This window comes from Melopsittacus undulatus, chromosome 2 (genome assembly GCF_012275295.1).
Source record: "Melopsittacus undulatus isolate bMelUnd1 chromosome 2, bMelUnd1.mat.Z, whole genome shotgun sequence".
NCBI classification, from domain to species: Eukaryota; Metazoa; Chordata; class Aves; order Psittaciformes; family Psittaculidae; genus Melopsittacus; species Melopsittacus undulatus.
The window spans coordinates 73,031,927-73,058,460 of record NC_047528.1 but is presented as its reverse complement, the minus strand read 5'-3'; the positions used below and the strand labels follow the sequence as shown (position 1 = coordinate 73,058,460).

Genomic DNA, 26,534 nt, shown 5'->3' with positions numbered 1-26,534 from the left:
GGTGGCATCCTACACCCTCTTATGCCTCTATGACTCTGCCTGTTGTTCCCTTGTACCCTCATGGAGCCCACGTCTAGGGCCTACCTGCTTTGTCCTCCCATCTCTGGGATGGTTGGCACCCTTCCCAGATCTAAGGAATGGGCTTGGTGCATCTAAGTACATGAGATAACCATTGTATCTGCTGCTACATTATTGGTTTGTTTCACTAGTAGCAACTTTGTTGTAACCTGTAACATATATATATATATGTGCATACACACACACTTCATTGCTATTATTGGGTGCTGCTATAATCCACTGTTGCTGTAATTAACTGCACCTATATTACAGATTGTTGCTCTACTGTCACTTGCAGATTCTACTTTATAATAGCTTGATATACATATATATGCAGTTGCTTTCTTGATCATAGCTATATTTGCTAATAGTGGTATTTGTGGTCATCTGTAATAAAGAAAATTTAGAGAATAAAGCCTCAGTGTCCTTGTGTATTAGAAAACCCTACGAACCCATGGCCATAATCTTGCCTGTGGGCCAGGCAACCTGGAAATCATGATACCACATTACAACTTAAAAGTCACCCAACCCCAGCTCTTCAGCACAGGAAAACAGCCAGAAAAGAATAAGGAACAACACGCACAGAATTCTCTAATATCAAAATATAGCAATTTATTCAAGACACTGAATATGATCTGTTGATTCTCTCCTTAAAACAAATGAGCTACAATACACAAGGTGAATTTGAAGAAAGTGTGGGTGGGGAGAAACAAAATAAGGATGGATGTTGTTTCAACAGAACCTGGGAAATGCTGAAATGAGAACCAAGTCTGGCTGCAAGTCTGACACAGACAATAAAAACTGCAGAAGCCAGAATTCAGAATTTCAGTGAGTGGCTGAAAGAACATTTCTGCAATTGACAAAGAACCACATCTTTTCAAAAGGCAAAAAGAGGAAAAAAAGGAGGAAAAATTAAAAAGGGGAAAGAAAAAGAAACCCCAAAACAAAGCAGACCCTTACATTTGACAAAGTGCACTTCACTTGGCTCTAAAATTAGCTATTTTTTTCTTTTTTTTTTTTTTAAACAAATTAAAAGGAAATTTCTAAGATGTAGCATGGGGTTAATGTGTGTATAACCCTGTAAGTCAGGCCCTTTAGTGCCCCACAAGGGACCCAGTGTTTCTACATAAAAGATTCAGTATCCTTCTAACCCACAGAAGTCGTGTGGTTTTTCAGAACCATTTTTCACTTCCAGGCCAGTTCCAGACAGCCAGCAACGACAAACACCCAGAACATCCTTGGATGGCTTCAGAATCCTGTTTGGTCACTTCAGTTTCTCAATTTCTCTTCTGTTATGAAGAACTAGAAAAAAATAATCAAAAATGTTGCATGAAAAAGACGACGTCCACCAGCTGGGTGCCTCCTGCTGCTTGGTCATGGGGAAGCCAGGGGATGCCCAGGGGAGGAAAGTGAGAGCTCCCACGAGGGCAGTTCTGTGGGCATAGGCTTAGCTATCCACATCAAAGTACAGCCTGGAAAAGCTTCTCTCCCACTGGCCACCTCCTAAAGAAACCAGCTGCTTAGGCTAGGATTAACTTTCGCAGCTACATCTTCAGCATTCCTTAACAGATGCCCTCACTCCAGTTGGAAACTCTCTACTATAGCATTTCTGAGGATTATGTCTTTAGGGTCTTGGGGAGGGGAAGAAAGGCGAACTTCCCTAGCTTCTCACATGTGCTGCTTTCAAATCTGACGGTCTGTAGTGAAAAATCTCTGGACCAGCAGCCTCTCACACGTGGGCTTTGCAAACCAACTATTTTCAAATTCTTGTTTCTCTTGGCTTCTTACCTCCATGCAGGCAGGCAGAGGAAAAGAAACATGGAAAAATGAAGAAGAAACGGGCATCATAGACACTGACGAGTTATTTGCAGTAGCTATCTCAGGAACAACCATGAGACATGGTCCCTGTAGCTGGCCAGCAGTACGGAGTCATTGAACTCGAACTCAGCGACCTCATCTCTTCAGATCCTGAGGTCTGGCCTATTCAGTCATTGCTCAAGGGAGAGAGGCAAGGTGAGGGCCCATCTGCGCTGCCCTGCACTGCCTGCAGCCCGGGAGCTTCTGTGTGGTACTCTCAGAAATGCCACCAAAAGCAGCATAGGAAGTTAACTATGTACACACAATGACTCTAACCAAACCAACCATGCTTTGTAAAACCACATTAAACCTTTGTATTCAAATTCAAGTATCTCTTTGAACAAGGAGTCTTTTCTCTGAGTAGTGACTTTAAATCAGTAGGTACATGTGGTTACAAACCAGTACAAAACTGCCACGTGGTTATCTACAGCCCATGTTCTTGGAGCAGAAAATTAAAACCAATACATAAATGCATTTAACATCAAAAATAATCTTTGATGCCTTTCAGGGTCCAGTTCTTTGATATAAATTACAAACAAGCCTGTCATTAATAACCAAAATCCCATGGAACTGTTTTCACCTCAGGATTGAGTAACCTTTCTAAGTTATTTCTTTTCATTCTTGTCTCCTTTCCAAATGTATCTCTAAGAAATGCAGCCAAAGCTGGCAGTAGCTAGTTCTATTGGAAGGACTAAGATACTGTATAGATACGAGCATAAAGAAAGGAAAACACAGGAGAAGAAATGCCATACAGATTCCATGATGCCACGATGATGCCATGGTTCTTGGCAGGTCTTATGCCACCAGTCAGCCCTAGGGCTCTGATTTTACATTTGTTGTTCAGATCACATCACTTCCAACAGCTGTGGTCAGATCAAAGGGAAGATCCTGTGTTAGGGAAACAGTGACTTCAGGCATGATGTTAAGACTCTTTGCTTGCTTGTTTTTCTCTCTCCTACAAATCCTAGCCTAGGCTGGGGACTAGAGAACACTCCTCCTTCACTTGGCCAGTTTTGAGGTTTTGTCTAAGTAATGGCTGCCACACCCCCAAGTTGCTTCATAGCTTGCAGCATTTTCTGTACACTCTGCTTGTGCATCCTTCTTGGCATCCAGTGTTTGCTCTTAGAGTAATGCAGTCTTCAGCAAGCATCACTGCCATGTCTAGCTTGCAGTAAGGAAATCTTGTCTGAAGTGAACAGGTTGGTGCTTTGGAAATCTTTCCTGCCATTCCACTCATTTCACCCACTACAACTTTAAGTGGTACATATGTTGAGATAGAAGTTAGATATCCTTTATCATGTCCCCACCTAATGGAAAGTCTTATGTTGTCTTCTGAGCACCACACTGAGGACACTCTCAAGGCTGAACCTGTCTGGGCAGACAGTGAGCAGAAAAGTGAGAAAAGCGCAGATCCGGAGGTTTCCTTGTAGCACAGAGTACATGAACAAGCTGAAGGTGAGGGCAGCACCACATACAGCCAGATGCAGTGCACAAACCTGCTTCTAGGTGTGTGCTGACCATGGATGGACAGGAGCTTGGCAAGAGTCCATTTTTCAGCTGTGACAGATGCAGTGAATGTATCTTGGTTCAAATGGTCTCTTGAAGTCAGTGGTAAAATCCCATTGATTCACTGGAATAGAAAAAGCTGAGTAGGATGAGTAGTGGAGGACAGCATTGCTCAGCTAGGCCATGGGCAGCCAATCCCATGTTCCGTATGAAATTTGAACTATTTCTAACAGAAAGAAGATACACAAACATTTTCCCCTGGTTACTGAGGATAAATGAAAGTGTGGACTCAAGAAAATGAATGCTGTATTTATAGTCTCAAACTTATGTATCCCTTTTAATAAGTGTACATCATCAAACAGTCACAAAAATGAAGAGACTGTATATAAATGGCTGGCTGCTGGAAGAGGACTCTTAGTAAATGACTGGCATTTATTGTATCAAATGGCATTTTTTCTTAGAGCACTTTCTGAGAGACAAGAGAAAAAGGATACTGCACCTTTCATGTTCCTTGGACTGTGTCATTCTTTTTGCTTGAATTACACAACTGGTCTACATTTGGTGGCCATTTGAGGCTTTTAAAACTGTTTAACATAAAAAATATTTTTTTTTCCAAAAATACACTGGGTTCTTTCTGTTAAAAGTCATCTTTCTCCTGTAAAAATCTTCCCCAGCACTGCATTCTTATATAAAGCACTTATTACACAATTTGCTGAAAGTGCCCTTGAGACGCTAAGATCTGAAGCATGGAGGATTTTTTTTTCCTTTTAAATGGAGAGAAAGAGAGGGAAAAGAAGAGAGAAGAGAGGAGAAGCAGTCTGTCAAAAATTTTCATTGTCATGTCCACCTGGCTGCATCTACTATGGGCATACAGGGAAAAAAGAACAAAAAAACCAACAAAAGGGTAACTAGAAAGAGGAGAAAAAAAGGAAAGAGAAGCTGGGATTGGAAGGGAGAAATAAAAGGAAAACATAAGGTTCATCCTAAGCCTGGGATCCTCCAGGCTGTAATATTCCAGCTGATAGAAAAAACCACTGAACAAAAAAAGTAGTCTAGAAAATAGAAAGTGTTGTGATTACAAAGTTGAGCATTTCATCAGTACAAACTGGTCTTTGAACGTCCTTTGGGAGAGCAACTGTAGTGTCCAAATTGGAAGGAAAAAATACAACACCGCATGGAGGAGGACTTTTTTTTTCCCTTTTGGTTTATCACAGCATTTTTCTTTTTTTTTTTTTTCCTTTTCTTTTATTAATTTTTTTTTGGCACAGCTTTTTTTTTTTTTTTTTTTTTTTTTTTTCCCCAGCCATCAGAGCAAGTTCTCAGATGCAAACCAAACAGTGCAATGCCCAGCTGGTGGCTTCATGCTTCCAAGGCTCAATGTTCCAGGTGAAAACTACTCCCTCCCCCTCTGAAGTGACTGCGTTTTTACTCCTCGATGAAGGTTACGGACAAAATACTAGACACCTGTGGCCAGGGAGAGTTGGTTTCACGGTACACTCTAACTTTGTTCAAGTTCGTACAGTTCTGGAGCTGTTAAGAATAGTTTTGAAGAGTGCTTCTCCCCACACATTCACTGCTGGTCCATTTGAAATTTCTTCTAAAACATTTCACTTTTACTTCCGCAGATCTAGAACACAAACCTGGAGAGAAAAGACTCAGCATTAAGAACCATTTCTGAAGGTGACATGGATGACCCATTCATATACGGCTCTGTACAGAGCTGATCAGTATGTTACACTCACCAGCCTCTAATCAGCCTGTATTGGGTACCTGTTTGCATGCACACAAGTACGGGAACAAACCAACATGGGAAAAAACCCAAGTGAAAATCATATATTTAACATTTAGCTGGGCTTTCATTGTATTACAAGCAAACATTTTGGTGGCACATCCCAGATAAGACTATGGGCTCTTTTTGGTTGCCCAAATACAGCATCTACTTCCATTTCTGAAATACATCCAGAGCAGATGCAGGCCTGGCAGGCATGACACAGGACTGACAGTGGGCATGTGACCATCTGGAGCAGCTGTTGGAAGCCAGGCAAGGCACCATCTCAGATGACACAACTAAGCTCAAGCAACTGAACCATGTCATGGGTCACCCTTTGTTAAAACCAGCTGAAAAGTACTGCTTTAAATAATTATGCCAGCCAGCCATGTAGAACAGTTATTGTAAAAGGCTATAGACTATATGTAACATCTATGCATTGCCCAGAGAAGCTGTGGCTGCCCCATCCCTGGCAGTGTTCAAGGCAAGGTTGGGTGGAACTTGGAGCAATCTGCTCTAGTAGAAGGTATCTCTGCCTGTGGCAGGGGGACTGGAACTAGATGCTATTTAAGGTCCCTTCCAACTGAAACCATTTTATGAGTCTACGATCCACAAGCTGATCATGCTACAGCTGAAATTTTTTAAAAGTAACATTAACAAGAAAAATAGTAATGAATAATCAGTATCTATCTCCATGGCAATACTTTACCATCTTTAGGCATCATGCTGAAAAGCTCCTTTTGGTACTATTCAAGTGTGAACTTCTGTGGGATAAAATTCTGAAAGCCCCAGTATTAGAGAGTGGACTGCTGTGATTTCAGCTTCATTAAAAAATGACAGCTGAGATAAATAATAATAGAAACAACACTACTGATGTTCTTATCAAATATGTATTTAAAAGTCATCCCATCCTCAGCAGCATTTACCTATTCCACAAACATTCTTCATTTCCAACAGGAACACCACCTGCTAGTATGCCAAACCTTTCAGAACAGGAGCATTTTTAGTATACCATAGAGAGCTACTTATTTATGTCTTGAGCTGCCTACACCTTCAGCTCTGTCCACAGGACTTAATACTGCATGTATATTTTTTGTTGATGTTTTCTAGAAGAGTGATCTCCATGCAGCATCTACAATGGGTGAAACTCCTTACCGATCCATCTGACGCGCTTGCTCCCACTTTGTCTCCTCTAGCATTCCAGCAGACTTCAAAGATGCCCCCGGTGCCTCGGTAGCTATGTACTAGAGTTCCACTCTACAAAGCAAAACAGTATGCAAACATTTGATACGGAAGTTCACCTCTTCTTCCCTGTCATGTGGCACTACATTAAAAGAAGAGAGTGGTGGCAAGAGGAAGCTATCACATCACCCAGTTATGGTCATCTCCCTAAGGTCGCTAAGTTAGGAAACTGGTTGCTGATAATGAAAAGAGACAGGCTCCTCCAGAAAGCAATTTACAGTAGAATTCTCAAATGTCTGTCTTTGGTCAACTGTGTAACTGTGAAGGCCTGGGGAGTTAGGCTGAGGTGATCTTCTCTAAAGTTTATTGTCAATTCTGGCTGTGAAGCATCAGTTTAGAGAATTAAATTTGTGGAATTATGATGTCCCACATTTCCCCAGAATATCCCCAGTCCCCAGCCTGTACAGTCGCTGTATCTATCACCTTCTCATCACAAAGTATAAGCCAGGTGCATCAGACTCACAACTGAACTCAGTTTGAGCTTGCTACTGAATAGAATTATCCCTTATGTCTAAGAACCTATTCATGTCTTTGCTTCACAAAGCTGATGGCACATCACAATGCACCTATTTTACTCTGTATGCCAGGTGTTTTAGTACACAAAGAAGCCTGAGCAGAAATGTTCTGGGCAGTCACCTCACTCCACCTGAGTGACTCAACTGTTATTGCTGGGATTTGTGTCAGCCAATATGATCAGGTTCACCTTGGCTGGCAGGCCGTGTGCTACAAAGGCACACATATTTTCCATTTAAGCTTTTGTTATTAATGTGTCCTTAGAACCAGATGTGCTTCACATGAAGCAAAACAATACCTGAGTATTCCATATATGGACACATTTGTCAAAGGACCCACTGGCTAGGTATTTTCCATCAGGACTAAAAGCTACACTGTAGACTGGCTCTTGATGTTTTGTTAACGTATGGATGCAGACTCCTCGGTCAACGTCCCACAGCCGAACAGTGGAATCAAACGAAGCACTGCAAGAAGCATTCAAACACAAACATGTTTTAATTTGGATGTTTATCAGTTTGTAGTTTGATACGGTAAACTTCAGAGTACACAGTTGTTTGTTTTGTTTTTTTTTCCCTTGGTTAAGCAATAAAACACATTTCAAACAGAAAAGCCAATAGGTACTACAGCCTTTACAGTTTTTATGACAAGAACTGTACCCACAGAACTGAATCCTTGTATGAGGACTCTTTGAGTCTACACAGGTGTGCTGTATATAGGATCAGATCACTAGCCCTTAGAGGTCTAAGCTCCCTCCTTTTGAGATTGTACCTGCTATTATTCAGGAAGATCAAATATATATTGTCATTAATAGGATAAATGGTTCCAGAGGGATCCTATTCCTAATGGATTTGCATTATTTAATGAATTAGCATTCTGTAATTCCCTAGCACTGTGGCCCTTTTCACTTTGTTTCAGTGCTAGTTTTTGCTACACTCCATCTAAATCCCAAATTGTGAGCTTAGAGAAAGGCAAGGGAAATAACTGGTATTAAAAATGATAATAAAAGAACAACTCAAAGAAAGGGAAGTTCTTCCATGTCTACTCCCAGTCTGAGTAAAACTCCTCCCCAAACTACACACACCATGAACTAATTTGATAGTCCCATGGTACTGCCATCATTTGGTATTCTACAAGTAAATGTACTACCTAAACTCAATGCATTGTGAACATTTTCAAGTGGAATTTTAAAGAATACCCCAGCTTTTCTCTGTTATATAACAAGGCAACAAGAGTTGTCAAGTCTCTGCCCAGGTGAGTTGCATGGCCCTAGTTAGAACACATTCTGACTGGCTGACTGGGCTGTCATCTGCCTCAGTAAGTACTTTCATTCATAAAAAATTATGCCAGATGTGAAGGTGCAATACCAAATTTAGAATATTTTTATGAAGGCAGATGAAAAGTTAAGTGTGGTATGACTTGATGTTCTTTCTTTTTTATTTCCTTTTTCAAGTAAGATTCCTTTCCCTTTGTATCCACCCATCTGATTTATGGGTTCATACAGGTACTTTACAGGTACTTTTTACTGGAATTGGCTGAAGGAAGGTTGATGGCAATGTGACAGTAAGCTTATATGTCAGAAAAATGATCCTTCTTCCTGGCAGCAAGAGAAAGAGGTGTATTTTTTACCTTGCTAACATGATGTTGGAGTTTGGGTTGCTGGTGCCTGGTCCTGTAGGGCTCCATTTGATAGTATAAATCTCTTTGCTGTGAGCCTGAAGATCATGTACACAAGTATCTTGCTTCATACTCCAAATCTAAGTCAGAATAATTATGAAAGGGAAAAATGGCAGCATTACTTAACATGATCTCAGCTGAATTATTTCAGTTCTATGTTATTATTACGATTTGTTCAAGACCTTGACCCACATACATAATTTATTAATGCAACAGTTTGGCACACACATTAGGCTGACCCCATTAGGCGAATGAGCTAAACATTTAATAATATTTATTCAACAGATAAGAAGAATTAAATAGTTGCTGCACTGCCCACAGCGGTAACTGTAGTTTCAATACAGAAGCTTAAATTACTCTATTTAGAAAAGTTTAACTTCATCTCATGTTGCAACAGGAATCATTTCAAAGAAAGAAAGTTTCAATAACTGCTTAGAACCTAGTAATTTTCTCTTATGCCAGTAAAATTTCCCTTTTCCTCCTGAACTCCATTTGTTTTTAACAGCATAGATGATGCAAGACAATCAGCTATTTATGCAGTGTTACATGGCCAGTTCAAATTTTTGGTGGGCTCTGAATATACATGTGGTGTTCCATTGCTTAGTCCAAGATTATTTAAAAAAATAAAATCAAATGGCTCCAATGAAATTATTGTGTATATCTAAACTAGGACTCTTCTGTTACAGTGACATCAATCACCTAACACTTATTTGGATACGATGTCTCAGTTTTCCCACTGTCTGCTTCTCTGCATTCAATCTTTTAGACTGGCTTCAAGAACTCTGGGACAATATGAACTATCATTCATGCAGAGCTTTAAGTGATAACAGTACTATAATTCTGAAGAAGATTAAAAAATAAGATATAATTTTTCTCTTTACTTTTTGTATAGCACGAGTGAAAATGATATTACCTTTAATGTCATGTCATCGGAGCAAGATGCTAGTAGCATGCCAGATGGGTCCCATTTGATTGCATTAACCTCGTTCTGAAATAAAGAGTGTTTTTATTAATACGCAGATATTCCGGGTACCTGCAATGTACTGGGCACCCAGCAGAGGGCACTCGAGGTTTGTGTATGCAACAAGTTCAACCACAAATTACAGCCCCGGTTGCTTTAAGAGTGAAGAAAAGCAGCGCTGCTTCTATAACAGGTTATTTAAGCGTCATTTTGAAATGGTAACCATTTTCTGTTTGTGAACAATACACACAATCAGTCTTTTGATATGTGTTCTAGCACAACGTCTCTCATACCCATTTTTCATATGCTAAGACTTAAATAAACCTTCAAATTACACAGATTGAAGATACAACATCAAATTATTTTTTCTTTGGTTAATATTCCATAGAGCTTGGAGATACAAATTTTAGATAGAAAATACTGGTGGGATGTAAAGTTTTGTGGAGTTTATAATCCTTAGTATTGCGGCTCTACAACAGTGCTGGTCTCTCTAAAGAGAGGTGTATGTGCAGATGAAATCTGGGATGGAATATTGAAGAGTTCATGATGCTTTCTCTATCAGTCTTTCCAGCACTTTGTAATTAACTAAGCCTAGCTGACTACCTAGTTGGTAGTCAGTAAATTTTCTGTGCTTTTTTTGAGGGTCATATATGTGGAGAAAAAAAGGACTTAATAAAGAGAAATACTGTTTATTTAAAAACACAAATTGGCTCACGTTTGCAGGGAAAACAATTCTGGAAAGTACACAGATTTTGCTTCATTCATTTGGCATGTTTTAGTCACAATTAAAGGCAACTATACGGGCATCTGAAGAGAAAATTTGGATCATGTGCAAAATGGTGCATTTCATATACTAGGAATATAGGAATATACTTGCTGGGAATGTACAACCTGTCATGAAACATCAGTTTAACCATAGACCAGATAAAGGTCTTCAAACAGACAACCTTACCTCACTGGGGAGATAGCAAGTCCTGGAAGTTAATTTCTAAATTACAGGTCAGAATACAATAGCAGTTTTCTCATGAATGAAAGCCAGAAAACTAGCTTTTGACAGTCATTAAATACCAACAGGAAAAGAGCAGGGAAATGCATCTTAAACAGAACTTATTAAAGTGATTCTAAATCTTGAATAATGGCTGGAGATAAATTGTTCTCTCCGTATTCATAGTTCTCATTTACTAAAGGAAATTAGCCAGTGGAAAACAAAATCATATTTATTAATGTGCCCTTAGTCCGCAGCTCATGCTACATATAAATAGTCTCACTGTTTAAGCTGCAGTTTTTGTCTCCTATGGTGATTTAGAACAGTTTATCCCTTCTCACAGGCAGCGAATCAGTCCCAAGGAATATGGTTTTAAGGAAGCAATGGGATGTAACACTTTTGGTGCTAGAACACACCCTGCTAACACATCATCTGCCACAACATGCTGCTGCGACTTCATTGCTAACATTTTTGACTTCTTAATCTTACTGTGTGTCCTTGAAAGGTTTTAACGGGTCGATCACAGCCAAGTCTGCATACATGAATGCACATATCAGTGCTGCAGGAGGCAAAAGTAGTGTTGTTCTGCCAGTCTACATCCAGAGCAGGAGCTGTGAAGTACAAACAATGGAAGGAACATCAGGGAACACAGCAAAGAAACAGCTATCCCAATTAATCCTGTCACTTACCTGGATCAGACTAAAAGCTAGTTCTTGGCCTATCACCTAGTACCAATTACAGGGATGATAGGGACTGTCTGAAGGTCATGAATTATTTTAATTGTTGCAAAACCTGTATGTTTTGCATGGCATGGGTTCATGAGAATCTTTGGGGTTAAGTAACGTACAAGGGGGCAAAACAACAGCCACACATTTCTTACGCCACCTTATATCATTCATTCCTTTGTAAACCAGTTCAGTGAAGAACCTGGAAGAAAACTAATCAAAAAAACCCCAACAAAACCCTCATGGATAATTTCAGCTGGGTTAGAAAAAATGTTCCTGTGAATGCCAGACACAATATATGGGGAAGCAAAGGAGCACGTGGCCATCTTCCTTTGCACTAGCATTATACAACTACCGATACGAACCTATCATTCTGTGCAGGTACTTGGATTAATAATAGTTTAATTTGGCTGGGGATTGATTTAAGATAGGTATGTTGATCAAAATGATCTGAAATGAGAGGAAGGGTTTCTGTAGAAGGTTTGTCATTAACCAGGATTGAACTGATGAAACTGTGTACACAGCACATGAACACGTAACTAGGGCCTGTGTGTAACACATGCATTACAAGAAGAGTGAAGAAGAACCCCAACAAACTTCTACAGCATGTCACTGTAGACTAAAAGCATGTTCTGGTGTAGGAGGGAACTCCTGACACAGCTTTATTCTGTTTCTACAACTGCTGCTTGTTTTTTTTTTTTTTTCTCAGAGAAGTTTAGCTGCCCTCCAGAGGATGACATAAGATTTGCTAAGATACAGAAATCTTCATTCTCAGCACACTCCTGCAAGAAGCAAGTGTGCCAGAATGAGACCAGTATATATGAAGCAAAGTTGAATCTCTTTCTGCCAAGTTTAACTTTAAAATGAAACTAAGAAATGCCATATTCAAATACATTCAGAAAAATACTTTAGTAACAGGGGGTGAAAAGATACCTGTTCTGCCAAGCCTGTTATATTTAAATATGTTTTTTTCTATTGTGATTTTTATGAACTGCAAAATGAGATTGATCACACCAACTTCTGAATCATCAGGTAGCTCTCTAAATGAGAATGGAGGGCTAAAATTCTCTCATATACAAGTATTTTTCAGAATATTAATGAAAATGCTCAATAATTCTTTGTGATAGGCAAGGAATTTTGACATTGAAGAAATATAAAGGAACTTTTTGTGAGGAAGGCAGGTTACTTCTGAATTTTCCAATGAACATGAATGGGGATCAGGAAATAGTAAAGATGCTCTATCTGCCTGCTTGTCTTTCTTTTTATGCTGTGAGCTTTGCATTACGGTTTCAGAGCAAACAGAAATCTATCTTTAGCAATATGCCTTCAGGGCTAATATCTAGTATGATATGTTATGTGTTGAAAAGTAATTTTCTGAGAGCTATTGGCATCTAAAACAATGGATTTGCACTGCAGCATAATTTGAATCACGGAGTGTTGATAATTAATACTGATTCATTTACAGGTATATTTAATCATAAGATTACTGGATAAGTAACTACATAAAATGGCAACCAAAAGTGTTGTTTGATGCAAGTAATCAAATTGCCAAAGTGTCTCCAAACCCACAGTATACTAGCCTATTGCATAAAACCAATTAGAATGTCATCTAATAAAAGCAGCAACAAATCCTTAAAAAATGCAGCTAAATTAAATATCAACAATAGGAGTTTTACAATAATTATCAGTTAATTTAAGCTTTTTCTGAGCAAACTTAGAATTGGAGGCTCAGAAGGGGAAAGAGTTAAGTGACTGCAGGGAGTGACTTGAAGCATTTAGACATCTAAAACTGGATCATTCAAAGACCTCTTATGGTATCACTTAACCAATTCTTGCATGAACAGACATCAGTCCCCATCTATCACTATATGTGAAAATCAGATTATTTCACTCCATTTTAAAGAAATAAGGTTTGTGAATACGTATATTGATCAAATGCCCTATAATAACTAACAGTTTTGCAAAAAATAATGAAACCCTAGAAGGTACTTTTCCACATACTTAGGTATTTTGACCATAAAACCTTAAAGTTACATGGGAACATCAATGATACAGAGGCCTTCAAGACCTAGACAAAGGAGACTTCCTCATGTATTTTAAGATGACAATTTTGTCCATACAAGTATAAACTAAGTAAGCTGTTGTAAAGCAGCTGAGAGTAAAAAAATATGTTATTCCCAGGCCAACTATCTCCAGACTTCTTTGAAGTATGCAAAGTATGCCACACAAGTATGTGTTAAAGGAAATGCACTCTACCTAGACTAGACTTTTAATTGTTAAAATGCCACCTTTAATCCTTGTGTAAAAAAGGTTTCCAGATATGGAAAGGAATTTGCTGTTTGTTCCGGTGAATAACCGATGCAAAGATGACAAGGCGAGGTCTTTGTGGCTTCAGACTTACGCAAGAACAATGACTCCAGCTGATTTTAAGGGGCTTTTTGTAGGACATATGCATATCAGCATTTTCCTTAACAACTAACTGCTTTACTTCCCTATGAAAACAGATTTGAAATAATGCAAAAAAAAAACAAACAACCAAACCCAAACCAGAACAAAAATTATCCCCTCCACATCTCCTCTTCAGAGGTGTCTTACGATCCCATGACAAATAGCATAATAAGGATTTTAATCAGTTTATTAATGCGAATGGACATTGGCATATTGCATTGGAAGATATTGTTAACTATTCAGCTTGCTAAAAAGGGAATGGACTGATGTGTCCTTGATGCACTTCACTGCTGGACAGCTACATGTCAGTGAACATGATTTTGAAGGGGCATCCAAGTCCTGAATCTGCAACTACTTAAATCAATAGTTAGGGATCAGAAGGCTTAACAGTCTCATTAACTATATCACTACAGAGTGCAAAGTTTGCTTTTGTGGAACAGTTATGATTGATAGATAAATAAATGCCAAAGTGAGAAAATATGAATAAATGCAACCGTGAGAAAATCTGTCAGCAGACAATGACTCCTCCAAACTGACATTTGCATTAATAAGAGAGAAGATGAGTGACAAAAATGCAGAATATGGATCTGCTATAACCATGAACATACTCTGTCTTCTGTTGAATAACCATTTAAATTGCTACTGCGTATTAGTAACATCTGTGAAAATGTGAGAATAAGAACAGCTAGAAATTGAGCTGAACAGCATGCTCAAATTAGTGTTTTAAAATTAGTAGTAAAATATGCCTTTCTAAGCCATTAAGCACCTTGTGAAAGCCTGCTATATTTAAAAGTGGATTAGTTACACTGAACTCACAGGAAGATGAACATTTCTAGCATCAGAATCTGAAATGTTTTGGCGGTTTTAAACTCCATTTGACTATGCCCCTTAAAAATCCTTCACTATGACAACTTAATCCAGTTTGGATCATGTATTCAGCTATCATTTTACAAGTCTAGTCTTGTGTGAATTTAAGATTATGTAAGTGATTGCCTGTTACTCAAGATTGCTTAATATCTGAGGCATCTCCTGTCTTCTTGAAGCAGACCAGACCTACAAATGACCACCCAAGTAAGGTTTTGGTGCAGCAAGGTTTTGAAATTGAAAGCGGCAACTGATTTCTGGTGACTGGAGAACACAAATACTGAAGAACTTCAAGGCAAAATTAAAAGCTAAGAAATTCCTGAGGACCTCCTTGAAGTGATGAATGCAAGTTGCATGAGAGATCTACCTGCTTCTGTCTTAAGTCAGCTTCAGTATATCAGGAGTAGAAAGAATGGAAGAGATCCTAGATGCTTCCCTCTAAATGCTTCTTCATAAATCACCACGTGGTACTATTCAAGCACATAGATAATGACAGAATCATTCAGCTAGACAGACATGAGTGCTGTATAAATCCTCTCATAGAATCAGTTTGACTTTCAAAACTGATTGTCACAGAACCCCATCTTTCTAAAAAAAGAATAAACCCACAAGCCACAATACTATGGATAGTTAATGCACAGAAAACTCAGTTCAAACTTCTCTCTGGCAGACAGGATTTTTACAAAAGTAGAAATTATATTGATGATGTTAAGAAATGCATTTAATTTTACTAATAAGAGTTATGCAGAAATTACCTGAATGGAAAGGAAACTGCTGTTTAGCTTCTCCTGTATGAGCATCCCAAATTATTGTCGTCTGCATCCGAAGGAAGGGAGAAAAAAACATGAGTGATTGTTCAGCTCAGAGAAAACAAACAAAGAGCACCCTCACTGTGGAGCAATTCTAAAAAATGACTGATAAAATTGACTGCAGAGAGCCTTGTGTGCTGAACAGCTGAAAAAACAGAAATAACTTCCAAATACTACAGAATAATAATCTAAGTGTTGATAAAGAAGCATCATGCCTACAGAGGAAGAAAAATAACTACTAAGGCTGGCATATTCTCTCTGAATTATGCTAGAAGACAGCACTACACATTTTAATAAGCACTTTGTTACAGCTGCTTCTTTTACCTTCTTCAAAGAAAACTTTTTCCCCTTTTCAAAGATGCCAGTTGAATTCTATTCCAAAAAACATGATACTACATCTCTAACAATTAAAACACTATGTGAAATGTTTATCTAGCAGCAGAGTACATATAGACTAAGGTGGAATTTGCTTACTACAGGTTTAATCCATACTCACAGCATACACAAGCAACTTCCATGTAGAGCTCAATAATACCTTCTGAGTGAATTGTCAATTTATTGGGAATGTATGCTTCCAGAAAATAAATTAAGGATGCCTCATCTTGCTGATAATGAATGACCGAAAGAATCACTGCTGGGAATCTAAGTTGGCCAGAATAATGGAACTACCACTGGGAAACAATTGTACCTGAATATAAACCAGTATCAAAAGGAATAAAACTAAGTTTTCATTTTCAAAAGTATGTGAATATATATATATGGATTCATCTAGTTTACAAATCAGACATACAAGCCCCAGCTAGTTTCCCTAGACCTTCTCTGTCAGCTGCTGGAGAGAAGTACCATTAGTGCACTGTAACACAAGCCACGCGACCATGCTATTTTTCTCTCTGAATTTTATACAGGAGGCCGAGGATGACATACACGTCTAAGTTTTAGACATTGAAAGTTAGGCAAGTTGAGTGCTGTATACTTTCCACTTTCAGTTTTAATGGATTTGTGCTCATCATCATCAGTCATCTATTAATTTTAATCTCGTAATATGCACTTAGATGTAACTATGTTTTGCTTGCTTTTGAGTTCCAATTTGCACAGGAAACCTTTTTATTTTTGCATATTTGCATAGGAAGCCATATATAATTTATTCACATAAAACTGTTTCAATAATTAAATGAGCTAAAAAGGTGCAGTATCTTTAAGATCACTTCCTTCCTGGAAATACTTAGTTGATAGAACTACAAATATAAGTACTGGAAAGTAGTTTTTCCCTTAACTGAGGCTCATTTAAGATGCAATTTTAGGCAGGGAGAAAATTGAGTGTTTTTTTTTTTTCTTTTTCATTAAAGTAGAATCTTTTACATAAAAATACTACACATTTATCCAGTCTCAAAAATGTAATCCACCCCACTAAAACATATTAAACTCTCTAGGATGCCTGAAGGAGAAGAAAATAATCTTGTGGAATTCAGCAGCACAAGCTCACTGAGGAAGCACATTCATATGTTAGAATAATGTATTTTTAAAACTCACTTTATCAACACCAGCACTTAAAATATAATTCCCCTTTTTGTTCCATTTCAGGGCAAATATTGGACCTTTATGTTGACCTAAGGTGCTTGCAAGGTTACCTGGAATACAGAAAAAGTTATTACAATTTGTTTACAAAGAAGCCAAATTAAAGTTCATTGCTGTTTGATGCTTATGAACAATAAATATTACTTGACTTACCATCTTCTGTCCATATTCTTGCAAAGCCATCATACGAGCCTGTAGCCAATAGTGTTCCATCACTCTGTTGCGATATATAAAATGGCAAAGGTCAATACAAATGAAATCTGGTTCAACCAACCTTTTTCATTTGCTCTCTTTTTTAAGGTTTGTGCATTGTGATTTAAGGGAAATCTGAGTCCATACATTGAGACAGATTATACCATGATATAAACTATAGGTTATTAGTGCAGACATCAAAGAGGAAATACACCCCTCTAACATACTGTGAAATACTGGGCTACACCATCAGATAAGAGCAATTTAATCAAAAGGATTAGGAAAAGAAAACAAGATATAACAAATTCTAGGGGTTTCATCCAAATAACAGATACGCCTTAGGTGTTAAGAGCCTGCAAAACATCAGCAAATCATCTAAACCCTGACTAAATCCCAGCTCACTAAAATTCAGGCACCTATACTACCTGAAAGAAGTACCTAAAGACCTAAGCCACCAAAAACCTGCAGTTAACACCTTGAATGCTATCTACCACTGAGAAGATGCTTCCTAGTTGTGTGAACACAGACTCTCACACATGCTCAGAGGCCCAATACCATGACAAATATCTTGAGAAAAGCTGTATTTATGGGTCCCAATAGGACAAAAAAAATGCCCAGGAACTGTAATCAGTAAATTACACGGATTCTGTTGGAAGGAGTCCTTCACTGAAGGGTGTCTCTTGTGCAGCCAGCAACGCTGAAGTTATGGGGCCAGAATGAGAACAACTAAAAAGAAACTTGACTCTGCAATCTGGTGAGACAGGTACCACTGGAGCTGGGATTTTCTTTAAACATTTCAGCACCTGACTTAGAAGGGAGATTCACATCATTTATCTCCAGACATCCAGAAATTAGGAATTAGTTTAAGAGAGTAACCTAGTCTCCCTCTATAATTAACAGCATCACCCATTACAGGCATGTAATTCACAATCCAATTTGCATTAGATTCTGCCAGGATGAAGGTACATGTTTCTATTTTTGCTGTCTTAGGAGTCCAGATGACTAGTTTAGATGGGTAAATCTAAGGGAGATGATTTCTATCCTCTGTTCCAAAGGACAATCTGAATACAGCCTCTAGAAATAACCTTTCTTATTATAACATAAATCACAGAAACTGGAGAAGAACAGATTTAATATCACTAGTGCTAAAATTTCACGGTGAAATATGATTATATTGTTGTTCTAAATAAATAATAAAGGCAGATGGCATTTCTAGTATCATGAAAACAAGGAAAAAAGCATAAAATAATTCTCTAAAGCATATGTCCATCCAACCCTCCAGAAACAGTAAGTTGGAGTAGTTGTAGATTTCACTCAAATATATAATGATGTAGTGGGAAAATACCAAAAACCTAACCCAACTTCACTGTGATATACTCTTATTGGGACCACTGATGAGAACAAAAGTGATACGAGCAAAAAGAGAAAAGGGAAGGAAAGCTCAGGACCAGACGTACAGTTTATCCAAATTTGGTGGTGGCAATTCACATTGTTCGGAAAACTCAAAGTGAGTTGAGTTGTAAGCACTCTAAGTGTTTAGAAAGCAGGAACATTTCCTTACATTAAATACTAGAACAATGCAAGTGAAGTATCTGATCAATGACTTGTGGAAAGGTAAGGAACTACTACAGGAAATACTAAGGGATGCCCTATATGTTTTGGATGTTTCTCATAACCGTTCTGCATCTTTACATGTCTTCCTCCTTCAATTAGTCTTTTCCTACTCCTCAGTTCAGTTTTTCTCAACTATTTTTCTTCACCATCATACCTACAGGAAACAAGTAATGAACATTCCTAGGTTTTATCTTTATTTGCTTTGTTAATCTACCTCTGCTTTCTGTGCTACTCACCAACTTCTTTCATTGTGTCAAATACAAAATACATAGGGGAAGTTGATTTGTGCAGTGGCCTTATCTTTTGTGAAGCACCTAGCTCACCTGAAGGAAAGTAATACTGCAGTAAAGATTAACTGAATCTTGGTCTCTGTCCAGCAACTGAGACTGTATGTAACTGTTGAGAATCCTTTCTAGTAATTTTTAATGTTTTCCTACAGAACCAAGATGAATGTGAATACTCTATCTATACTAATACCAGCAAAAAAGACAGAAACCAAGTGATCTCAAAATTAATAAAGGTTCCTGCAAGGACCTGCAAGTTCTTTTTACAGTGTTTGGTGGTAGAAAGGAGATGTGAAGCAGCCTTAAAGCTGCCCAAAGACACTGGTCCAACACAGGGAATGTTTAGCAGTAATTGTTTCTCTGCTTACTTCAGTCTTCTCTAGGCAGGACCATACTAAGACGGCAGGTTTTGCAGAATCAAAATAAAAAAGGGATCAGGAAATACAGTTCCACACAGAGGTGGCAGGTAAAGAGAGAATGACTACACATGTTCCCACCAAGATGAAGACTATAATGTGAACATGTTTTGCCGTGTACAGCATAACTCAAATGAGAGAGGATCTTGATAGTCCAACTTCAAAAGAAAGCTTTGCTGGTGCTTGTGTCTCTTTATTTGCCAAAATAAAGTAACCATGAGATGCAAATACGTTATTAATCAAGCTTCATTACTTGTAGATTGCTTGTTTAATCTTCATTCTTAAAGTTAGCTAGGTTTATTTTTGCCCATGTTCCTAAAATAGAGATATAAATACATCATTATCAAGCTTGAAGATGGCAACAGTGTTGGAAAATCAGAGCATATAGGGGAAAGTTCAGCCTTTTATGCGTATTTAAAACAAGAGGTCAGTAGGTTAGGACAGAAGTTCTGGTCACCTCAGATATAAAAGATATGGAGCAGCAGCTGTAATTGCCTCTGAATTAAATTTAGACAGTGAAAAACCATGCACAGCCTTAGAAGTCAGCTTACATTCCAGTCCAGTGAAGTCACATCCTTATTGCTGGGGACATCGTGTCCTCCTTCTCTTATGCAGTGCCTCAAAACTAGTTGAGTGGAACCGCTGTTGCTGTTTTCATTGAGATTCCATATTCTGGCTGTTGAGTCTCCGGATCTATAAAAGCAATTGTGCAGAGATGAAAACTACTCTTGCTGTTGATGCAGCAATGTAAAGACCTCTATTTCTGTTTTCATTAGAGAACATCATAGCCTTTGAAAAAATTTTTCTGCCCATCCGTTCTCCTGCACTCCATATACCTTTAAAAAAATGCTAACACACATTTAAATTATACACATAATCTGAATCCACATCACCATTTGCTTGACTCAGAAAAGTTTTACTTAAAATGCACTTGCTTGTACTCTACATTTTGCACTTCATGCCTAAAGCTGGTACTACTATAAATGAGATAGCCTGGGGGGACTCAACATTACAAACGTACCACTGTGGTAATTCCAATAAAGACAGAAACACCGAGGCTGTGCCCATGTGGCTCCCATAAGAAATATGCAGTCCTATTAGCTCCCAAGGGATCACCTCATCTCTGGTGTTCCCCAGGAGCAGCAGTAGATTCTGAGTACAGGACCTGCAGGGCCAGGCCTGCAGATGTGCAGAGTATCATCCTGGCAGCAGTGTGACAAAGATGCTGTGGTGCCACCTCTCTGCTCTTGCAGGAGCAGGAGGTGAGCTTAAGACTCCTTTTACTTTGGCCATGGTACTTCTGTTCAGGACAGACCTCTCAGCACTAAATTAAGCCACAAAATCTAAACATAAAGAAAGTAGAAAGGTAATTTAAATAAATTTTTAAAATTAATCTTTAATTTTTTATATTCATGTCTACACGGTCCTTTGCTGTCTGTAGCCTGGCTGCTTAGCTCATGTTGATTGAAAAGTGTCAAAATAATTACTGACATGACAGAGCAACACAGAGACCACATCAGGTTTTTTATCTATTTTACAGTCTATTTTCTAGGGGATGTTTTTCCTGCAAACTGAAACCTTGATTTTGCCTAGAAAAGCCTGAGAGGTGAAACTGAAGAGTTTATCAAAATCTGCTCATAAGTACCAGTTTTGTTTTCACTTTGCATAAATTCTTCTTCCAATGGAAAATGTCCCTGATGCCAGAAATAAATTTGCAATGAGGGGGAAGATATTACACTTCTAGTTTATTGGGATTTGCCTCCTGCTGCTCCTCCTCCCCTTTTTTAAAAAACAATCAATAACAGCAACAACCAAACCAATCAAAGAAATCTGGACTGCTGGATTTGTCCAGAGGGTAATTTCCATTTACATGCAGTAATCTTGGCATCTTGGAGCTGAATTAAGATCTTTCTTATATTTCCAAAACTTCATACAGTCTAGATGAAATTTATCTGTTGATGTGTTAGCTTTTCCTTTTTTTTCTTTTAAAGCAATGACTAAAACTTCTTTTCCTATACACTAACAAGGAGAAAAAAACTTTCTTCAAAGACTGAAAACCTGACAACCATTTTTGCTTTGGTACGCAGTGTTATACTGAAAAGGAAATTCCTCACATGAGAACATTACATTTTCTTTTGGACTACTAAAAAACTATTGTAATTATTTATATCAAAAGTACCAATCAAATTTTAAACACTTGACATGTCTTCGAGTGCAAGTATTGACCAATCAAGTATTGAACTTGATTGATCTTTCTGTTATTAATTTACCAATAATTTAGCCGAATTTCACACAAACAACAGTTCAACTGTGAAAGCAAAAGGCTTTTACAGCTTTTTGCCTGCATCAGTGGCTCTGAGCTCTGCTGGGTCATCGCACGCCTGGGGAATGTGCTCCCATCTCCTTTGAGCCTTTTGTATTAAGCTGAGATGTGATGGCTGGCCAGAGCTTTGCCAGCCTAAACCACAAGATACTGCTGTACAGCCATTCTTTAACTTTTGGCACATATCTTTCATGTTAGTGATTAAGAAACAATTTGAGACAGGGTACTTTTTACCACCATACAGGGCTGTGACTATAATTTAACTCCTTATTTCTTCAGAGGTCTGGAAAACGGAAAAACAATTTTGTACATGTTGGCTAGAAAATTAACAAAGTTAATCATGAGGCTCAGAAGGGAAGGAACTTTTTTAGTTGTGATAATTCACAATAATGGGAACACAAGTCTTTCATAGGCTTGGGTTACTAGTTAACATCCTAAGTAGAAAATTCCTTCAGTGCTGGCTTCTCTGCTTTGTAAGGCTTCAGGCCAGCCCTGCCCTCATTGTAATAATCCAGTTTGTTGATGGACCCTGTGAATAAAGTACTCCGTCACTTGGCTATCAAACACAATATCCTATTTGCTAGTCCTAAAAAGGTTATGTTTTGTTTTTCAACAGTTTTATTTAGTCAATTTTCTGGCAATGCTTGGGCAATATTATTTTCCAGTATTTTAATTTTGTTTTTCCATTTTCTTCCTAAGGCTACATAAGCTATTATGTGCCCCTGCAGAGAGGCTTTATAAGTCTACCAGTATGTGGCAGGGGTATTTGTGCATCTTCCCTTTTGTTGCTGGGGAAAATAGAGCATTCTCTGCTCTGGAAAGTATTCTGATTTCTGTTGAATGATTCAGTGAACCCTGCCTTATTAGTGGACCATAGTTCAAGCACAATTCAGAAAGATATTTAATCTCCTTAGCTCACAGAAGCATTCCTATCTGCATGATAAAGCAGCTCATTCCAACATGCAAGTCATGAACACTTGAGTAATAGGTATACTGTTCTGCACTATGTAGAGTACTACCAAATTTTATGAAGGCTAGTTCTGAAAGTATTTTATTTCATGCTCTCCAGCCCTGGTATAATCATGAATCAAGGCAGACAAATGTTTAAAGGATTTTATTTGTGCCATATGAATTCTGCATTCTGCCACTGTCAGCACAGAGCTTAAAACAGCTGCAGCTGGGTAAAGAAATTTGCAAGATGGATGTTGAACCTTAGTACTTCTAATCTTTACCTGCAAGTCTTATAATCACTGTTATTTTGATATGCAATATTGCTAATGTGTATTTAATACTTCTGGCTCTAGACTTTCAATTATTTTATTTTAAAAGAGATTATTAAAAATATAAAGGGATGGAAACTCTTCCTTCATGAAGCAGGTCTCTTAAAGTAAGTGCTTATGTTTCCTAGGCAGTCAGTAGAGAGAAGTGCCTCAGAGGTATCCAGAGGAAGTCTTCTGTCCCACTGATTCTATGTCACTGCTCCCTGCAACAGCTTATTCAAGTAGACCTCCCCTAATAGCTGACCACTTTGCATTAATGGATTTAATGTAATGAGGAAACTGCCCCACGTATAGTCACCTGCTAATGAATAACCACTTACAGTTAGCAGAATTAACAGCTGGTGCTGACTAGGGTGGTGGTGTGTGAAATCAATCCCCTCAACCTGATAATCCAAAAGGATTACTCTGGAAGGTAATCCATAGTGGATCATAAAATACTGATATGAAGAAGTACCATGTAAAACCCAGAGATGACAACAGGAGATGGCCTCAAACATCCTTTTTTGCTTCTGAGGAACAGTCACAACTGAAAGACCTTGGACAACAGCTTTTATGGCTAATTATTTTGCTGACTAGGAGAGCGAAGGTACACAAAACACTCTGTAAGAGACAAAGTACCCCTACGTGAAGGAGGCTTGTATAGATCAGCAAAGAAACCTACTGTTGTGTTTTGAGAATGAGGACAGATTCCTCTGCTTCACAGCTATGATGGTTGCTTGAAGGGCAGGGCTCTATGTAACAGAACTGGAAGCAGCAGTTGAACATGCTGACAGAAGCATCCTAAATTCAACTGGAAAAACTTTCAGAGTTCAAGGTTCTAGCAGCCTTGACATTCACAATCCATCCACTTCCATACTGGGAAATATAAGCATGTTCAGGAACACTCTGGGTCACCAGACCTCAATGACCTATGCTGGCAAACTCATAGACTATTCCCTGGCCTGTTTTAATTAGTACTCTTGCCTGGGGCCCTGACATTCTCTTTGAATAACTGCTGGGCATGTCTTGGTGGTTACAATGTCCAGAGATGATTCCCAATGTGCAGTTTGTCTGGCAGCCAGGACAGTTTGCTAGCACAGACACTGGCCATTCCGTGCCAGTTGGCCTCAGTGCCTAGGAAAATTCCCAGGCATGGTTAGATTACTAATGTGGATGTAGCTGTAACGGGTTTCTGCACTACCAAGGGAACATAACTATCTGTAACAATTTATATGTGTCATAAAATTGAAACTTAGATATTGAAAGGTATCTCATGGAAGAAATAATTGTTTGAAGAGGACAATTGTCTTTTAAAAGCAAAACTGGAATTATGGCTGGGAATGGCCAAATCTTGTGATTTAGCCAAGCACCTATTCCCCCCCCCCCTTTTTTTTGACTTGTTTGGAACACTACATACTATTATTTGTTTTGGAATGCTGATTTCCTTCATAAAGGGTAACTAATCCTCTTAAATGGCTGTACGTATGCACTTTACTGTATTATTATAATGCTTCCATTCATAACATTTAAGCATTCTTCCCATAAGCATCTGGTGACAGTCATGCCTTTGGAAGCCTTTACCGGTAATCTCTAATTCTTTTTTGGTATCAACTCCATCCTCCACTTTAAGGGATTTTAGGGGTTTTGGGTAAGGTGGAGGAGGAAGGCCAGCTGCAGAATATATTTTTTCTGTCTATTTGATAAGAGAAACTCCTGTCTCCACTGTTTTTTTTTTAATAGCCCTTGCAAAGTCCAGAGACCATACATATATTCCTCTACTAGCCTTCACACCCTAAAAAGTCAAAGCAATTGAGTAGATGGCACATCAAATACCAAAATCCCTTTCTATTAGCGGGATGCTCACTAAATCTGGAGATCAATGCTCTAGTTCTTGGCAATTCATTCTACAAAGAAATCCCTGACACAGATTGCTTCAGATTAGGTTGTGAACCTGCATTATTCTTTTAGTGCTTTGAAGATTGCATTATCTTGCTGTATAAACTGCTGTGAATTGTTAGAAAAATCTATTGCTTGTATAACAAAACTTGAAGAAAATACTTTGCCATGAATTGAGATTTGGATGTGCTAGGCATTGTATAAACAGAAGAAATGTGTTGTTTCCTTTATTTAATAGGTTTTTGTATGTATTTTTTAAGAAGACAACAGATGGGTACCACCAGGCAGATGGAAAACCAGAAGAAAACTGCAGACTGGGCAGCGCAATATGGCTATTAGGGAATCTAATAATTCTGTGTTCATGCATCAGACTAACTGTGGTTTCCTTTTTCAAAGCATTACTTTGTAAAGGACAAAAAGAACTGCAGTGTACTGCACATCTCAGGAGCTTCTCTCCCTCATTTAATTGGAGGTGTAACACATAGTTTACCCGCAAATGCTAGAATCATAGAATAGTTGGGATTGGAAAGGACCCCAAGATCATCTAGTTCCAACCCCCCTGCCAGGGGCAGGGACACCTCACACTAAACCATGCCAGCCAAGCCTCTGTCCAACCTAGTCTTGAACACTCCCAGGGGTGGAGCATTCACTACCTCCCTGGGCAACCCATTCCAGTACCTCACCACCCTAACAGTAAAGAATTTCTTCCTTATATCCAGTCTAAACCTCTGCTGTTTAAGTTTCAACCCATTACCCCTTGTCATATCACTACAGTCCCTAATGAACAGTCCCTCACCAGCATCCCTGTAGGCCCCCTTCAGATACTGGAAGGCTGCTATGAGGTCTCCACGCAGCCTTCTCCAGGCTGAACAACCCCAACTTTCTCAGCCTGTCTTCATATGGGAGGTGCTCCAGTCCCCTGATCATCCTCGTGGCCCTCCTCTGGACTTGTTTTAACAGTTCCATGTCCTTTTTATGTTGAGGACACCAGAACTGCACACAATACTCCAAGTGAGCATTGTACTATTATTATACCAGACATCTCAAATTCTTCTCTGTGCAGTGGCATCATCAGTTATAGTTCTCTTGCTTTGGTTTAATTTTATTCTGTGCATTCTATGCCATTTCAGTCATGTAAGCTTCATCAGGCACTCACTGCTGCATTATCTGAAGGCTAACTGCATCACATGCTTTGTTTTTTATAAGCAGGCTAAAATCTGATTAAGATCATTACGGATGTAAATTATTTGTATTTTCATTACAGTGCCATTAGTCTGTGTAAGACAGCACCTGACTGTATTTCTAACCATGCATGTACTTATGAACTTTCAAAATCAGTAGCAAAACTTATAGAGACCTATTACACTGAAGGGTAAAGCTCAGTTGAAGGGATAATGAGAGGGTACTCCTCTATCTCAGACATCTGACTAACAGTTCCCATTATCATCCTCCAGGTTTACCTGAAGTGGTGTAAGAGCTGTCACTATCCCAGGGATCCATCTACTAGTGCTTAGCACCCTGCACACAGTTCGACACCCACTGGTTCCTCAGTCACTGCAGTAATTT

At 38.6% G+C, this 26,534-nt stretch overlaps 1 protein-coding gene across 2 annotated transcripts in view; it reads right to left on the bottom strand.

Moving 5' to 3' along the window:
• Nucleotides 1–644: 644 nt before the first annotated feature.
• TBL1X (transducin beta like 1 X-linked) overlaps nt 645–26,534 on the bottom strand; it is a 193,107-nt gene continuing 167,217 nt past the window's right edge. For both annotated transcript variants that reach the window (XM_034073769.1, XM_031051035.2), the window contains exons 8-17: nt 20,042–20,183; nt 17,138–17,201; nt 16,940–17,037; nt 15,356–15,416; nt 11,053–11,174; nt 9,531–9,605; nt 8,570–8,697; nt 7,242–7,407; nt 6,344–6,445; nt 645–5,060 (exon numbers count right to left, since the gene is read on the bottom strand). In XM_034073769.1, coding sequence (XP_033929660.1) covers nt 5,034–5,060; nt 6,344–6,445; nt 7,242–7,407; nt 8,570–8,697; nt 9,531–9,605; nt 11,053–11,174; nt 15,356–15,416; nt 16,940–17,037; nt 17,138–17,201; nt 20,042–20,183 — 985 coding nt within the window. In that variant the 3' untranslated portion in view covers nt 645–5,033. The remainder of the gene's footprint in view (nt 5,061–6,343; nt 6,446–7,241; nt 7,408–8,569; nt 8,698–9,530; nt 9,606–11,052; nt 11,175–15,355; nt 15,417–16,939; nt 17,038–17,137; nt 17,202–20,041; nt 20,184–26,534) is intronic.